Consider the following 19,036-nt stretch of genomic DNA (forward strand, 5'->3'; position numbering starts at 1 on the left):
TAAAATTAACGTTGATATATGACCGAACCTAACCAACCCTACCTAACCTAACCTAACCTATCTTTATAGGTTAGGTTAGGTTAGGTAGCCGAAAAAGTTAGGTTAGGTTAGGTTAGGTAGGTTAGGTAGTCGAAAAGCAATTAATTCATGAAAACTTGGCTTATTAGGCAAATCGGGCCTTGCATAGTAGGCTCAGAAGTGAGTTCTGGCTACTAGGTACGACATATATATTTATATTTATATATATATATATATATTTATATATATATATATATATTTATATATATATTTATATATATATATATATATATTTATATATATATATATATATATATATTTATATATATATATATATATATATATATATTTATATATATATATATATATTTATATATATATATATATATTTATATATATATATATATATATATATATATATATATATATATATGTCGTACCTAGTAGCCAGAACGCACTTTTCAGCCTAGTATGCAAGGCCCGATTTGCCTAATAAGCCAAGTTTTCATGAATTAATGTTTTTTCGTCTGCCTAACCTACCTAACCTAACCTAACCTAGCTTTTTTTGGCTACCTAACCTAACCTTACCTATATATATAGGTTAGGTTAGGTTAGGTAGGGTTGGTTAGGTTCGGTCATATATCTACGTTAATTTTAACTCCAATAAAAAAATTGACCTCATACATAGTGAAAAGGGTAGCTTTATCATTTCATAAGAAAAAAATTATAGTAAATATATTAATTCAGGAAAACTTGGCTTATTAGGCAAATCGGGCCTTGCATAGTAGGCTGAGAAGTGAGTTCTGGCTACTAGGTACGACATATATATATATATATATATATATATATATATATATATATATATATGTCGTACCTAATAGCCAGAACGCACTTCTCAGCCTACTATTCAAGGCCCGATTTGCCTAATAAGCCAAGTTTTCATGAATTAATGTTTTTTCGTCTACCTAACCTACCTAACCTAACCTAACCTAGCTTTTTTTGGCTACCTAACCTAACCTTACGTATAAGTATAGGTTAGGTTAGGTTAGGTAGGGTTGGTTAGGTTCGGTCATATATCTACGTTAATTTTAACTCCAATAAAAAAAAATTGACCTCATACATAGAGAAAAGGGTTGCTTTATCATTTCATAAGAAAAAAATTATAGTAAATATATTAATTCAGGAAAACTTGGCTTATTAGGCAAATCGGGCCTTGAATAGTAGGCTGAGAAGTGAGTTCTGGCTACTAGGTACGACATATATATATATATATATATATATATATATATATATATATATATATATATATATATATATATATATATATATACATATATATATGTCGTACCTAATAGCCAGAACGCACTTCTCAGTCTACTATTCAATGCCCGATTTGCCTAATAAGCCAAGTTTTCATGAATTAATGTTTTTTCGTCTACCTAACCTACCTAACCTAACCTAGCTTTTTTTGGCTACCTAACCTAACCTTACCTATAAATATAGGTTAGGTTAGGTTAGGTAGGGTTGGTTAGGTTCGGTCATATATCTACGTTAATTTTAACTCCAATAAAAAAAAATTGACCTCATACATAGAGAAAAGGGTTGCTTTATCATTTCATAAGAAAAAAAATATAGTAAATATATTAATTCAGGAAAACTTGGCTTATTAGGCAAATCGGTCCTTGAATAGTAGGCTGAGAAGTGAGTTCTGGCTACTAGGTACGACATATATATATATGTTGTGTTTTTCAAGAGATCCATAACCTTTAAGCACCTTTTTGCATTATTATTTTTGTATCAACCCATGTATATCTTGTAACCATCAAATGCATAATAAAGCACAAAAAATATTCAAGGAAGGGGGTGGTAGGAGAAAAGCACACAGAAACTGTATTGGAGGGGATCTAAACATTCCCTCTAATGCGTTATGCGTGGTTTCCTCCGAGGCTATGGTACCCCCTTCTTCCAGCTAGAGGTGGTACTCCCTTCCATATATATATATATATATATATATATATATATATATATATATATATATATATATATATATATATATATATATATATATATATATATATATATACTCGCGCTAATATATTAGTGCAGATAGATATACTCGCTCTGGAAGATATAAATCAGCGTGTAAATATACTTCTGTATACAGATATACTTGCAAAATGGAAGATATACTTGTCTATAGATATACGTGCGTTAGACGATATAATCCTTGAGAAAATATATTTACGGCGTTCAGAGATATATATGTGTGCCAAACTTAGTCAACTGCAGAGAAAATGTTTGGGAAGGCGACTTGGGTATTCAAGAATGTGCAGTCACACATACACACACACACACACACACACACACACACACACACACACACACACACACACACACACACACACACACAATAACAAAAATATAAACATTATGGTTCAATATACTTTGCAAAATTAAAAAGGAGGGAGTCAAGGAAATACAGAGGTCAAAGGACACAGAGAAAACAATAATAGATGCAACAGGTTTAGGGACAAAAACATATATATATATATATATATATATATATATATATATATATATATATATATATATATATATATATATATATATAAGAAGATTGCAGGAAAGAAACTGATATTGCTTCCAAAGCAAAGAAACAACCCAAACTCCTTCATAGTCATATAAGAAGGAAGATGAGAGTGAATGACCAAGTGACCAGGTTAGGGAAAAGTGGAGGTGAATATACAGTGAATGATGAGGAAATTGGTGAGGAAGTGACTGGCAGCTGCCATAGTGTCCACACTGGCAGCTGCCATAGTGTCCACACTGGCAGCTGCCATAGTGTCCACACTGGCAGCTGCCATAGTGTCCACACTGGCAGCTGCCATAGTGTCCACACTGGCAGCTGCCATAGTGTCCACACTGGCAGCTGCCATAGTGTCCACACTGGCAGCTGCCATAGTGTCCACACTGGCAGCTGCCATAGTGTCCACACTGGCAGCTGCCATAGTGTCCACACTGGCAGCTGCCATAGTGTCCACACTGGCAGCTGCCATAGTGTCCACACTGGCAGCTGCCATAGTGTCCACACTGGCAGCTGCCATAGTGTCCACACTGGCAGCTGCCATAGTGTCCACACTGGCAGCTGCCATAGTGTCCACACTGGCAGCTGCCATAGTGTCCACACTGGCAGCTGCCATAGTGTCCACACTGGCAGCTGCCATAGTGTCCACACTGGCAGCTGCCATAGTGTCCACACTGGCAGCTGCCATAGTGTCCACACTGGCAGCTGCCATAGTGTCCACACTGGCAGCTGCCACAGTGTCCACACTGGCAGCTGCCATAGTGTCCACACTGGCAGCTGCCATAGTGTCCACACTGGCAGCTGCCACAGTGTCCACACTGGCAGCTGCCATAGTGTCCACACTGGCAGCTGCCATAGTGTCCACACTGGCAGCTGCCATAGTGTCCACACTGGCAGCTGCCATAGTGTCCACACTGGCAGCTGCCATAGTGTCCACACTGGCAGCTGCCATAGTGTCCACACTGGCAGCTGCCATAGTGTCCACACTGGCAGCTGCCATAGTGTCCACACTGGCAGCTGCCATAGTGTCCACACTGGCAGCTGCCATAGTGTCCACACTGGCAGCTGCCATAGTGTCCACACTGGCAGCTGCCATAGTGTCCACACTGGCAGCTGCCATAGTGCCCACACTGGCAGCTGCCATAGTGTCCACACTGGCAGCTGCCATAGTGTCCACACTGGCAGCTGCCATAGTGTCCACACTGGCAGCTGCCATAGTGTCCACACTGGCAGCTGCCATAGTGTCCACACTGGCAGCTGCCATAGTGTCCACACTGGCAGCTGCCATAGTGTCCACACTGGCAGCTGCCATAGTGTCCACACTGGCAGCTGCCATAGTGCCCACACTGGCAGCTGCCATAGTGTCCACACTGGCAGCTGCCATAGTGTCCACACTGGCAGCTGCCATAGTGTCCACACTGGCAGCTGCCATAGTGTCCACACTGCCACACTGGCAGCTGCCATAGTGTCCACACTGGCAGCTGCCATAGTGTCCACACTGGCAGCTGCCATAGTGTCCACACTGGCAGCTGCCATAGTGTCCACACTGGCAGCTGCCATAGTGTCCACACTGGCAGCTGCCATAGTGTCCACACTGGCAGCTGCCATAGTGCCCACACTGGCAGCTGCCATAGTGTCCACACTGGCAGCTGCCATAGTGTCCACACTGGCAGCTGCCATAGTGTCCACACTGGCAGCTGCCATAGTGTCCACACTGGCAGCTGCCATAGTGTCCACACTGGCAGCTGCCATAGTGTCCACACTGGAGCCTCAACACCTGCCAGTACCAGAAGAGGAGGGAACCCCTGGTGACACACTAGTAAATATTGACGTAACACACCAAGTAAAGTAACAACTAGCAACACTAGACAAAACTAAAGCTACTGGACCAGATAAAGTATCACCGTGGATGTTAAAAGAAGCGGCACAGATCCTCAGCATACCTCTAGCACTAGTCTTTAATGAGTCAATTACAAATGGGGAATTGCCCGGCTGTTGGAAGAAGGCAAATGTAGTACCAATCTAAAAGAATGATAGATAAGAGGTACTTAACAACAGACCAGTGTCACTGACACGGATCTTTTTCAAAGTACTGGGAAGAATAAAAGATAAGACTAGTTACACACCTGGAGAAAATTAGGTATGTAATCAAACAGCAGCATGACTTTAGCAAAGGGAAACCGAGCCTGACGAACCTACTGGAGTTTTATGATAAGATAACGAAAATAAGGCAAGACAGAGAAGGATGGGCAGATTGCATATTTTGTTGACGGCCAAAAAGCTTTTGATACAGTACCGCACAAGTGATTACTATACAAACTTAAAGCGCAGGCAAGAGAAAGCGGAAAAGCACTAACATGGGTAAAGACTTACCCAACTTACGGGAGTCAGAGTAACTGAGGCCCGAGAAGTTGGACTGGCGTGGGGTAACAAGCAGAGCACCTCAAGGAACGGTGCTGGGATCCATATTATTTTTTATTTATGTAAATGACCAGACTACAGGAGTTGAATCATATATGTAGATGTTTGCAGACGATGCGAAACCAATGAGATCATTGTAAGATTCTCCAATATGACTTAAACAAGCCACAGAGCTGGTCAAAGAAATGGCTGCTGGAGATCAACACCAGAAAGTATAAGGTGATAGAAATTGGAACACGTGACAGGAGACCGAAAGAACAGTACACGATGAAGGAAAACTTCCTCCCTATAACGTCTAGAGAAAGAGCCTTGGGAGTGGACGTAACACCAGACCTAACTCCAGAGGCTCACATAAACAGGATAACATCAGCAGCATACTCTACACTAGCAAAAGTCAGGACATCCTTCACGAATCTAAATAAGGAGGCATTTATATCCCATGGAGCCCCATCTTAAAAAAAAAAATAAAAAAAATAAAAATAAAAAAGGAAGCTCGAAAAAGTTCAGAAGTTTCCAATAAGACTCGTCCCAGAATTGCGAGGGATGAGATACGAAGAGAGACTGAAGGAACTACACCCGGTGACGCTAGGTGGAGGAGAGACAGGGGGGGGGGGCACGATAGAAATTATGTATAAAATACTTAAGAGGGATTGAAAGAGTGGAAAAAGAAGGAATGTTCACAATGAATTCCAAGAGAATAAGAGGGCCTGAGTGGAAGCTCGAAACTCAGATGAGCCTCATAGATGTAAGAAAGTTTTCTTCTAGCGACGTAATAGTGGGAAAAATGGAATGAAATAAAGGAGCAAGTTATAGAGGTAAACTCCATTCATAAGTTAAAAAAAAAGTATATATGATAGGTTAACAGGTCAGGCGGGAGTCATTGGATTAGACAACCGACGGCTAGAAAAGCCAAGGGCGGGGGGAGGGGGGGAGGGCCAAGACCTGGTGTTCGATCCTCCAGGCACACATAGGTGATTAGACTTTTAGAACTGGTTGAACTTCGTGACATTTGTAAAGTGACAAATGTGGTGCCTATATGCACGACAGGAGGAAGACAGGAGCCACTGAACTACAGACAGGTATCACTAACAAGTGTTCCTTCTTAAGGTATTAGAAATGGATAAAAAAAAAGACTCGTATAACAATTGTAACATATAAATGTCCACGTTCTTTCCGAGCATCAACATGGGTTCAACAAAGAAAAATCTTGCTTGACCAACTTATTAAGAGTTCTAAGAGAAGATGGCAACACTCAAACAGGAGAGAGGGCTGGGTAGACGCCATTTTCCAGGGTTGCCAGAAAGCCCTTGACACTGTTCGTCATAACTAACTGGAAACCAGGCTGGTGTACCAGGAAGAGTACCAGAGTGTTTGAATACCTGTCAGGAAGACGGAAAGGAGTCAGTGAAGAACTATTAGAATGGAGAGCGGTAATTAGTGGAGTGCCTCAAGGACTGGTACTAGAGCCCATCCTGTTCCTAATATGTGTAAACGATCTAACAGAGGAAGCTCATTCTTATCCATGTTTGCTGACGTAGCTAAGCTAATGAGGCGAATCAGAATTGAGGAGGACTGCAATGCAATAAGGTTACAAGATGAACTAGACAATCTCCAGAGATGATCTGAGAAATGGCTACTAGACTTTAACACTGTCAAATGCAAGGTTATGAGAATACGAGTTGTAACAATTATTATTGGAAGTATAATAAATCATCTAAACTACGTTAACAAAACATGAGATCTTTAATATTAATTCACAGTTAATGTTAAATCACAGTCACAATCACATTATTATACAATTGATATTATTATGACAATAAATATAAACTGTCAGCTGTTGTTAATAGTGCTATTATCATTTCCAAACAAAAAAAAAACAAATAAAACCACACCTGATTTAACGAAATTTGTTTAAGTGTATCGCAAAATGTTCAAGCGCAATTAGCCAAGCACGCCGCAAACACAAACAGTTGTGTTGTTTGTTGAGCGACGTCTTAATGTTTCCAGTGTACTAAGCAACACTGGGACAAAAAAGTGTGTAAATCTTGGTGTTTACCGAGGACCAACAGCCTTAAGACCCTGGACGTGATGCCAGGTCAAGACGCGTGTTTAATGCCACCTCTCAGAGTTGGGTGAAGAAACTGGTGTACCCTGGAGGGGGGGGGGAGGAGGAAGAGGGGGAGGAAGAGGGGGAGGAAGAGGGGAAGGATGGGGGGGTTGGATGGGGGAAGGGGTGGACAGTATTATTTACATTTGCGCCTTAATAGTTAAACGTTTGCTCGTATGTCATATTTTTTCTTATATTTCACCAGGCTACTCTGTCACACACACACACACACACACACACACACACACACACTGGGGCCTGGTAACCTCCTTGGAAACACAAACCGTAACTGACCCTATGTTCCGCTTGTTACAACTCGTAATAAAGTTGTTACATCTTGGCTTAACCTGTTTTTGACGTATTAGAACGTTGTTACAACTTGTTATATTGGTTGTTATAACTGGTTAGGTGTTAAATCTTGTTCGAACGTTGTAGCAACGTCGTAGTTTCGCTGTGTGTTTGGCGGGCTGGTGGATAGCGCGCAGGACTCGCAATTCTGTGGCGCGGGTTCGATTCCCGCACCAAGCAGAAATAAATGGGCATAGTGTCTTTCACCCTAAATGCCCCTGTTACCTAGCAGTAAATAGGTACCTGGGAGTTAGTAGCTGTCACGGGCTGCTTGCTGGGCTGTGTGTGTGTTTGGTGTGGGAAAAAAAGTACAGTAGTTAGTAAACAGTTGATTGACAGTTGAGAGGCGGGCCGAAAGAGCAAAGCTCCACCCCCGCAAACACAACTAGGTGAATACAACCAGGTGAATACAGTGTATGTATCATATAAATATCATTGAAAGAAAAACTCTGTTTTTTATCTCATAATTTCAAAATTGTATTTGCAAGTTTAGATATTTATAACAAAATTGTTTGGCTAATAAAATTTCCTGGCTCTCGCCGAGTTGTTTTTACCATCAATCGCTTCAATGTTCATCTTTATTTGAAATAATAATAATAATAATAATAATAATAATAATTATAATATTATTATTATTATTATTATTATTATTGTTATTATTAATATTTTACCACCAGTTTCCCTTGTGGTTTGACTTCACGTGGTTAGTGGGTCACTGTTATTACCATCTTGATTTGTGAGGCTGGGGTCTAGAGTGTGTTGGTGCTGATGGTTGTGAGGCTGGGGTCTAGAGTGTGTTGGTGCTGATGGTTGTGAGGCTGGGGTCTAGAGTGTGTTGGTGCTGATGGTTGTGAGGCTGGGGTCTAGAGTGTGTTGGTGCTGATGGTTGTGAGGCTGGGGTCTAGAGTGTGTTGGTCCTGATGGTTGTAAGGCTGGGGTCTAGAGTGTGTTGGTGCTGATGGTTGTGAGGCTGGGGTCTAGAGTGTGTTGGTGCTGATGGTTGTGAGGCTGGGGTCTAGAGTGTGTTGGTCCTGATGGTTGTGAGGCTGGGGTCTAGAGTGTGTTGGTCCTGATGGTTGTAAGGCTGGGATCTAGAGTGTGTTGGTGCTGATGGTTGTGAGGCTGGGGTCTAGAGTGTGTTGGTCCTGATGGTTGTGAGGCTGGGGTCTAGAGTGTGTTGGTCCTGATGGTTGTGAGGCTGGGGTCTAGAGTGTGTTGGTCCTGATGGTTGTGAGGCTGGGGTCTAGAGTGTGTTGGTCCTGATGGTTGTGAGGCTGGGGTCTAGAGTGTGTTGGTCCTGATGGTTGTGAGGCTGGGGTCTAGAGTGTGTTGGTCCTGATGGTTGTGAGGCTGGGGTCTAGAGTGTGTTGGTCCTGATGGTTGTAAGGCTGGGGTCTAGACGAGGGGCGAGGAAGAGGAGGGAAGATGTCGGGAAGTAGGGAGTGGAATAGGGGTGGAAGGAGGGGGGGGGGGAGACTATCCTGGGCACAGCCAGGTACCCCTCCTAGTACTCACCTACGTACTCACCTAATTGTGCTTGCAGGGGTTGAGCTCTGGCTCTTTGGTCCCGTCTCTCACCTGTCAATCAACTGGTGTACAGGTTCCTGAGAGTACTGGGTTCTATCATGTCTACATTTGAAACTGTGTATGGAGTCAGCCTCCATTCAGAAGTCTTTTGGATTTTCACTGAACACTTTAATTAATAGTTTCTTTTCCTACCACCCCACTATTCTTTTTTATTACTATTTTTATTACATTGTGTTACAGTTTACAGAAAACACACACACATATAACAATCAATGTTGGAAGACCTCATCCAGCTCTTCGGAGTTGGGGGTGCGTGCCCAAGATACAGCAAGTATTTCCTCTCTGGATCGCGACACTGAGGCACAGGAACAGGAAACTGGAAACTCTTGAATCCCTAGTTTGCCTAATGAGTTCCTCACCCACCTCCTTCAGGAACTTAAGTGCACATTTACCCCAGGCGCCCAGGGTCTCAGAACCTATTGGCACGAACCTGTAACAACGTTCTAGGTTCCTGTACTTATTAGTTTTCTGGGTCTCCCTAAAGGTAGCCGTCCCGCCTCCCTCAACTGCGCTGTAAGGTAGATAGGTATCAGTCATTGTAGACGCACACGTGTAGTCCCATACGACCTGTTTACCTTCCCTCCACGGCTGCAGGGCGACTCCATCTGGGCGTTTTTGGCTGTTGTCAGGTCTGCACAACTGAGGTTCCCTTTGTGCTGGACACCCAGCTGTAGCTAAACTTCTCTTGATGATGTCATTGACTGCTTCATGTCTGGCAATCTTTCCCTGTGTCTTACGACAGATGAGACCATGGCTGCCGTATTGGTCTGCCCGTGCATGGCCGCAGATACACCGGTGCTCGGTGGAGATAGGGGCGGCAAGGCGCAGGGCACCACTTGGTGGTGCCCTGCTCACTTAGGGTCCGATGGTCCAGGCGGGTGCCCAAGGTGGAATTCGGGACTGCCAGCAGGATGTCCCCAGCATGGGGGGCTTGCACAGCTAGGAGTTGTCCTTCCCAGACAAAGGGAAGGACAAACAGAGACCTCCAGCAATGTTGTGGCAATGTTCTCCACTATGGGGCTATCCCATTTGGTCTGTTCGCAGTCGTCTGGAAACGTTGGTCGAAGGTGAGAGTTGGCAAGAGTGTCCCACTGACCGGCTCCTTCCGCGAATTTGGGATCATGAATCCCAATGGAGTCTCTAAGGTATTCTGGTAATATTTCATTCACAAATTCACCTGTAGCACTGGTCGAGGATAAGAATGCCGACAATGCTAACTGTGTCGCCTTGCGAATACCTATACCCCCGAGTCTAACTGGGAGCGTTGCTTGGTCCCACTGGTCATCTTGCAGGGAGAGGTTTAACACTTTCATGGTTATTGACTTTAGGAGTGAGTCATATTCTGTTAATTTTGGGCTGACGAAGGAGGGAGCACACCTTAGGAAATAGGTAAGTCTGGGCAAAGCCAGGCACCTTGTCAGAAGGTACAAAGCATCGTGGGCATCCAAAGCCCCTATTCTTCCCTCCATCCTCCTCAGATCGTTCAGCTTTTCCTCGAGGACTACCTCAATGGCGCTCGAGCCCAGAGGTGCCCCTAGCAGCACACTGTTGGTGGGGGCGTTCACTGGGGCTCCTGGCAATATGATTCGTACTGCATCTATGATTGGTTGGCTGGATGAGATGATTTCACACTTTGATGGGTTTAGGGACAGCAATGTTTATCCTCACAAGACAACTTCAGTGAAGTCATAACAAGCGCTACAACGTAACTCCCCCAGTCACACGCTCAACCCACTGAACCACGAAGAGTTCATCTTGGTTGAGCCAGTAGCATGTGCGTTCCTGGGGAGTCCAGGGACGAGGTTCGAATCCATTGTAAAGCTTCAATATTTTCTCTCATATATATATGTTCTTGTCATTTCATTGTGTAAACTCACAACTCATGTCGTGCAGAGAGGAGGCAGAAAGCCAACATTCTCGTGGAGAAAATTTACATTCACATCACTTTAAAATAACACAACTCACCTTTGAAAAATGAGCACTTTACGTTAACAAAAGTAACAGATTTGTTTTCCCTTCCCTGTAAATCATTTACATTTCCAACCAACCCTCCCCCCCCTCCACCCCCCACGCAAACAGCGTCATTACCTTGAAGGGAGAAGCCATTAGGGGCATTTTTAGGATTTATGACTCGACCAATCAAGGCTCGGGAAGCAGCAGCCACGCCCACTGTTACGTTAGTTGGGGAAGAGGGGAGTACTATGGGGCTGGAGGGGGAGAACGGGTGGGAAGGGGAGCTGAGGAAGGGGAGCTGAGGAAGAGCAGCTGAGGAAGGGGAAAGCAAAAAGTGGTAGAGAAAGGGCTAAGGGGGGGGGCAGGTAGGGAGGGGGAGGTAGAAGAAGATGATATTGAGGGTAGGGAGAGGAGGCAGAGGGGGGTTAATGGGGAGGGGAATGGGTAAGGGTAAAGAGAAATAAGGGGAGATGGGAGAGAGAGGGGTTTAAGGGGGGGGGGGGGGGACTGAAAGGTAGGCGTGGCCAGAATACGTACGAGAGAAACCGCCTAAGTTTGACTCCCCTTTTTACATTTTTCTAGTACTTAACCCAAGCCATTCGGGTCAAGTTTGTATCGTCGACAACTTTATCCTGCGTCGTGAATGAGAACTGATGTCATTACCGCCCCTGGATCTGCCAGAGTCCCCGTTACCCTATGGTGGAGCCACCAGGGCTGCAGGGAGTGAGAGAGTGAGAGAGTGAGAGAGAGAGAGAGAGAGAGAGAGAGAGAGAGAGAGAGAGAGAGAGAGAGAGAGAGAGAGAGAGTGAGAGTGAGAGAGAGAGAGAGAGAGAGAGAGAGAGAGAGAGAGAGAGAGAGAGAGAGAGAGAGAGAGAGAGAGAGAGAGAGAGAGAGAGAGAGAGAGAGAGAGAGAGAGAGAGAGAGAGAGAGAGAGAGAGAGAGAGAGACAGAGAGTGAGAGAGAGTATAGATGTAAGCCCCTTAGAGCCCGTCTACTAAGAAACATGCTCACTTGTACAATATACTCGTCATAGCAATGGGTGTTAAGGTACATGTGCCTAGTAGCATTTTTTACGCAGTCGATTTAATCCATTAAAAATGAGGCGTGTTAATCAAAATCTAAGCACCCTAATATTGACGTTTTCTATGCACTAGCCTCGATAAGCTAGGTGGGTTGCTAGGGTTGGTATGTTTCAGGTTAGGCGAAACAGCAGTGAATTGAGAGAACTTAACATGGCGAAAAAAGTTAATTCATGGTAACTAAAATGTCTACAGAGATGGTGGTTATTAGACTTAAATATTAACAAATGCAAGGTTATGATGATAGGAATTGGGGCAAGAAGACCTCAGATGAAGGGAGATGAAGGTACATGATGAAGGTAAGGCAACTGCCAAGTGCTGAAAATAGAACGAGGCGTGGACATAACTGGAGAGCATCCACCAGAGGCACACATCGGTCAGTTTAAAGTGTCCTCTCCTAACCTACCAGGGACCCAAAACAAAAAACGGGACACTTCGTCACTTTCGCGAGCCGCTTCCATTTCCTAGTACGACCAATTTTGGTCTTATGTAACGCATACGAGCGAAAAGTGACGTTCTTTGTGAGAAGACATGTTGACACATCAGCAGGATAACGAGGGCAGCATGTGTCATACTGGCAAACGTCCCGTTATCCTTCACCAACGTGGACAAAGGTCCCTTCCGAGTGCTGTATATATCCTTAGGGGCCTAAGGATATATACAGCGCGAAATCATCTCAAGTTTTTTAAATGTTAAATTTTGCCCCGAAGGGCGAGTTTATTGGGTAGCGCCACTCATCTTGTGAGTGGACACACCGCCATAGTGACAGTATTGGGCAGCGCCACTTATCTTGTGAGTGGACACACCGCCATAGTGACAGTATTGGGCAGCGCCACTCATCCTGTGAGTGGACACACCGCCATAGTGACAGTATTGGGCAGCGCCACTCATCTTGTGAGTGGACACACCGCCATAGTGACAGTATTGGGCAGCGCCACTCATCTTGTGAGTGGACACACCGCCATAGTGACAGTATTGGGCAGCGGCACTCATCTTGTGAGTGGACACACCGCCATAGTGACAGTATTGGGCAGCGCCACTCATCTTGTGAGTGGACATGCCGCCATAGTGACAGTATTGGGCAGCGGCACTCATCTTGTGAGTGGACACACCGCCATAGTGACAGTATTGGGCAGCGCCACTCATCTTGTGAGTGGACATGCCGCCATAGTGACAGTATTGGGCAGCGGCACTCATCTTGTGAGCGGACACACCGCCATAGTGACAGTATTGGGTAGCGCCACTCATCTTGTGAGTGGACACACCGCCATAGTGACAGTATTGGGCAGCGCCACTCATCCTGTGAGTGGACACACCGCCATAGTGACAGTATTGGGCAGCGCCACTCATCTTGTGAGTGGACACACCGCCATAGTGACAGTATTGGGCAGCGCCACTCATCTTGTGAGTGGACACACCGCCATAGTGACAGTATTGGGCAGCGCCACTCATCCTGTGAGTGGACACACCGCCATAGTGACAGTATTGGGCAGCGCCACTCATCTTGTGAGTGGACACACCGCCATAGTGACAGTATTGGGCAGCGCCACTCATCTTGTGAGTGGACACACCGCCATAGTGACAGTATTGGGCAGCGTCACTCATCTTGTGAGTGGACACACCGCCATAGTGACAGTATTGGGCAGCGTCACTCATCTTGTGAGTGGACACACCGCCATAGTGACAGTATTGGGCAGCGCCACTCATCTTGTGAGTGGACACACCGCCATAGTGACAGTATTGGGCAGCGCCACTCATCTTGTGAGTGGACACACCGCCATAGTGACAGTATTGGGCAGCGTCACTCATCTTGTGAGTGGACACACCGCCATAGTGACAGTATTGGGCAGCGCCACTCATCTTGTGAGTGGACACGCCGCCATAGTGACAGTATTGGGCAGCGTCACTCATCTTGTGAGTGGACACACCGCCATAGCAGCATGTACAACACTCCCCAATAATAGCAGCATGTACAACACTCCCCAATAGGCATCTCAAGATAACCTGAAGAAGATCCTCTGTGAGACCCATTACTGAGTATGCTGCCCCGGCATGGAACCGCTACTTAAAGAACAATTAGAACTGAACTGGACAAGAGTCAAATTTAACCTTAAGCATTTACCTTAAGCCTTTATGTTCTTATGTTCTAATATGTATCTAAATTTTAAAGATAAAAAACTAGAAAAGTTACTTTTTTATTGTGATTGTCATTGTTATTGTAATTATTGCTATACTTATCATTATTATGTTAAAATGTGAGTAATAAAGTGTATAAACTTTGAGAGTACAGACACTGTAATATTTTGGGGTGGGGGGGGGGGGGAGGGAGAGAACAAGGAGCGGAGAGGGGACAAAGAGGAGAGGGGGAGAGGGGGGGACAAGGAGGGGAGGAGGAGAGGGGAGACAAGGAGGGGACAAAGAGGAGAGGGGAGACAAGGAGGGGAGGAGGAGAGGGGAGACAAGAAGAGGCCAAAGAGGAGAGGGGAGACAAGGAGGGGAGGGGTGACGGTCACCATGACAGTCACGATTGTATCCCTGGCCTTCAGACCAGAGAATTAGTCACTAAATTATATAGCACTGCTGTCCACTGATTACCTTGCAGCTGCTTCCTTCCTTCCTTTCCCCTTCCTTCCCTCCCTCTCCCCTTCCTTCCCTCCCTCTCTCCCCCTCCCTCCCTCTGTCCATCATGTTAACACCTGGTAGGCACCTGACCTTTTCCCCGGTAGTATCATGACCAAACATAACAAAATTCAACCACTGTCCGTGCCCTCACTATCACTCGCTTCCCTTCACTATCACTCGCTTCCCCTCACTATCACTCGCTTCCCCTCACCCTTCATCACTCATGCTCCCTCACAATGCCTACATGACAATGACAGTTTTAGATTTCAAAGCTAGAAATCCCGAGGAAAAATACTGCGTTTATAGAGTTCTATCCCGGATGGTCTAGGTGGATGGTCATCATTTCTTTCATCAGGCCTATCCCAGTTCCTTATTTCCATATCCCAGCTCCCTACTCTCATATCCCAGCTCCCTACCCTCATATCCCAGCTCCCCTCCCTCATATCCCCTCACCCCCTATAAGAGTTACGTGAGGACCACGACAATTGGGGAATCAGACAAATCTGCAACAAATTTTGTGAGTAAAGTGTTTCCTCGTGTGTGAGGCCCCACAAGAGCCGTGATGAGGGTTCGAACCTGCGTCCGAGAGGATACCAGACGCGCCTTAATCGACTGTGCCACGACAAGTGTAGTGTAGTGTAGTGTTTTAAGTGTATATATACAATAATAGGCCAGGATTCATCAAGCATTTGCACAACCATTTACGAAGCCTGTACAACTTTACTCAATCATGGCGGCTTTGTTTACATCTATTAAAACAGTTTATGAGCCCCGAAGCACTACGAGGTTGCTTATAACAATAATATCTTCGGGTTGTGAAGTTTTCAAACTCGGAAACTGTTTAATAAATGTAAACAGAGCCGCCATGCTTTAGGAAAGATGTACAGGTTTCGTAAGCAGTTGCCTAACATGCTTGATGAGTACTGGCCCGTGACTTAAAGAGTAGATGGTTAGCACGTTGATGAGATAAGCTGCATATTTCTATCTCCCTCTATCATCCCCCTTTCTCCATCACTCCTCCATAAGCACCTTTCTCCATCACTCCTCCATAACCACCTTTCTCCATCACTCCTCCATAACCACCTTTCTCCATTATTCCTATTTTCCCTTTCTCTTTCCAAAGTGTTTACTGCCGACTAACATAACAGGTTCTTCAATAAGCCTTCATCTCCCCCTGTCTCTCTCCCTCTTTCTTACTTTCTTCCCCCCTCTTTCCTATCTTCCCCCTCTCTTTCCTACCTTCTCCCCCTCTTACCCACCTTCTCTCCCCTCTTTTCTTTCTCCTCCCTTTCTTTCATATCTTCTCTCCTTTTTTCCATTTTCTCCCCTCTTTCATACCTTCTCCCCCATCTTTGCTACCTTCTCCTCCACTATTTCCTACCTTCTCTCCCCCTCTTTCCTACCCTCTTCCCCCTTTGTTCCTACCTTCTCTACCATCTTTCCCCTACCTACTTTTCCCTCATCCCTATCCTCTTTTCCCTCTTTCCTACCTTCTCTCCCTCATTTTCTTCATTGTCCTAGCCTACCGTCTCTCCCTCTTTCCTGCCTTCTTCCCCCCGTTTCCTACCCTCTTCCCTACTTCTCTACCCTCTTACTTTCTGTTTCTCCCCCCTACCTTACCTACCTCCTACCCCCCCCCCCCCTCACTAGAGTAAGAACACATTAAATTCATTTCGCTCGCTCCCTCTCATCCTTACCCCCCCCCTCTCTCCCCCTCCCTCCCTCCATCCCTCCCTCACACCAACCCATTAACTCCCACATCTCCACTACCTCGTACCTCCCCTTATTCCTATTATCTTAATTTTCTTTTGCCACCTTTTACTTTTACCTCTCCCTCTCTCTCTCCCTCTGTCTCTCTCTCTCTCCCTCTGTCTCTCTCTCCCTCCCTCTCTCTCCCTCCCTCTCTCTCTCTCTCTCTCTCGCTCTCTCTCTCTCTCTCTCTCTCTCTCTCTCTCTCTCTCTCTCTCTCTCTCGCTCTCTCTCTCTCTCTCTCTCTCTCTCTCTCTCTCTCTCTCTCTCTCTCTCTCTCTCCCTCTGTCTCTCTCTCCCTCCCTCTCTCTCTCCCTCTCTCTCTCTCTCTCTCTCTCTCTCTCTCTCCCTCTGTCTCTCTCTCCCTCTGTCTCTCTCTCTCTCTCTCTCTCTCTCTCTCTCTCTCTCTCTCTCTCTCTCTCTCTCTCTCTCTCTCTCTCTCTCCCTCTGTCTCTCTCTCCCTCCCTCTCTCTCTCCCTCTCTCTCTCTCTCTCTCTCTCTCTCTCTCTCCCTCTGTCTCTCTCTCCCTCCCTCTCTCTCTCTCTCTCTCTCTCTCTCTCTCTCCCTCTCTCTCTCTCTCTCCCTCTCTCTCTCTCCCTCTGTCTCTCTCTCTCTCTCTCCCTCTGTCTCTCTCTCTCTCTCTCCCTCTGTCTCTCTCTCTCTCTCTCCCTCTGTCTCTCTCTCTCTGTCTCTCTCTCTCTCCCTCTGTCTCTCTCTCCCTCCCTCTCCCTCTCTCTCTCTCTCTCGCTCTCTCGCTCTCTCGCTCTCTCTCTCTCTCTCTCTCTCTCTCTCTCTCTCTCTCCCTCTGTCTCTGTCTCTCTCTCTCTCTCTCTCTCTCTCTCTCTCTCTCTCTCTCTCTCTCTCTCTCCCTCTGTCTCTCTCTCTCTCTCTCTCTCTCTCTCTCTCTCTCTCTCTCTCTCTCTCTCCCTCCCTCCCCGTGTTTGTCTCTCTCATCACCTCTCCCCTCCGTTCCCTCACCCATCTAATCCCTTGGTATTATCCTTCTTTTCCCATTTACCTCGATCCCCTCTTCTCCCCTCTGTCTCTTCCCCCAGTTTGTTCAACCCTCACCAAACCACAGTATATTTTCCCCTCACCCCGTCACCTCCCCCTCCCCTCAGGTCCTCTCCCCTCACCCCATCATGTCAGATCCTATGCCCATGATGTCAGCTCATCTTTCCCTTGGGGTAATGGGGTAAGGTCCTTCCACCTCACCCCCATGAAGGTAGGTCCTCTTCCCCATGTCAGCTGTCCTCCCCTCATCCTGTATTGTCAGCTTCACGCTTCAGCACCTATCCTTCCCCCTCTCCAGATTCCCCAACTATCCCTTAAGGCCCCTAATCCTAGCGCCTGTTATCCCTGTATAAGGGGGATGAGGTGATCTGACACTATCCCCTTTTCTCATAACTGCTCCTCAACCCCCACCTCAGTACTATTTAAAATGATCCTGTCCAGAAACGAGGGGAGGTGGGTAAGGGGGAAGTTAAGGGGTTAAAAAAAGGGTCAAGATAGCTTTTTCATAGTTTAGGGCTTTATTATGCACCCCATCCCGTGGGTGATGGGGGATAAGGTTACAGAGGCACATAATGGGTTCAGGAACAGTTCATTTAGCTAAGCAAGTAACAATGTTTGTGAAGCTAGTTACTCAATTTCTTGTTCATGAATACACGACCATATATCAAGAGTCTTTTTATACCACAAGCTACTCAAGAAGTGGTCAACAAGTCTCTAAGTTAGTTACGGTTACTACTCGTGCGTCGTTAAGGTGAGGATGAGAGATGGTAGTGGATGGGACGGTCCCATCCCACACGGCTGGAGGGTGGGGGGGGGGCTGTCATCAGTGGATTTACCACATAACATTAACCTCGGTAAAACACGGCTCCACACACAGCCTGGAGCATAGGGTCAACTCGCTATGCATGTCTAGGTGAGTACACACACACACACACACACAGGGGCCTCGCGGCTGAGTGGACAGCGCTCTGGGATGGTAGTCCTACGGGGTTCGGATTCGATCCCCGGCGGAGACAGAAACAAATAGGCAGTTTCTTTCACCCTCATTCACCTCTTCATCTAGCAAATAATAGAGTTAACACAGGTGTAGATTGTTATGCATTGCAAACGGATTTGGACACTCCAGAAGTTGTCTGAAAAATGGCTGTTAGAATTTAACCCAGCCAAATGCAAAGTTATGAGAATTGATACAGGAGTGCGATGACCAGTACAGCAGTATAGGATGAAGGGAAGACAGAACCTTCAATCAGAAAAGGAGAAAGACCTGGGAGTGGACATAACCCCAAATCTGATGCCAGAAGCCAACATTAGCAGAATACCAACAGCTGCAGGTGACACACTGGCCAACATCCGGGTATCAGAAACATGGACAAAGGTACTTTCCGGGGCCCTATATACAGCGGAGGTGAGACCCACACTGGAATATGCATCCCCAGCATGGAACACTAACCTGAAAAAGGTTAAGGAGAAACTAGATAACGTCCAAAGATATACAACAAGACTAGATCCTGAGTTGATGGGCTTGAGCTATGAGGATAGACAGAGAACTGGACC

At 45.8% G+C, this 19,036-nt stretch overlaps 1 protein-coding gene across 1 annotated transcript; it reads right to left on the bottom strand.

The window, feature by feature from the left end:
* Nucleotides 1–2,738: 2,738 nt before the first annotated feature.
* LOC138372831 (uncharacterized) lies at nt 2,739–4,034 on the bottom strand. Its single transcript, XM_069338493.1, has one exon. It carries the CDS (start codon nt 4,032–4,034, stop codon nt 2,739–2,741), a length of 1,296 nt encoding a protein of 431 aa, XP_069194594.1.
* Between the last annotated feature and the right edge of the window lie 15,002 nt (nt 4,035–19,036).

Source organism: Procambarus clarkii, chromosome 40 (genome assembly GCF_040958095.1).
Source record: "Procambarus clarkii isolate CNS0578487 chromosome 40, FALCON_Pclarkii_2.0, whole genome shotgun sequence".
In the NCBI taxonomy this organism is placed as follows: domain Eukaryota; kingdom Metazoa; phylum Arthropoda; class Malacostraca; order Decapoda; family Cambaridae; genus Procambarus; species Procambarus clarkii.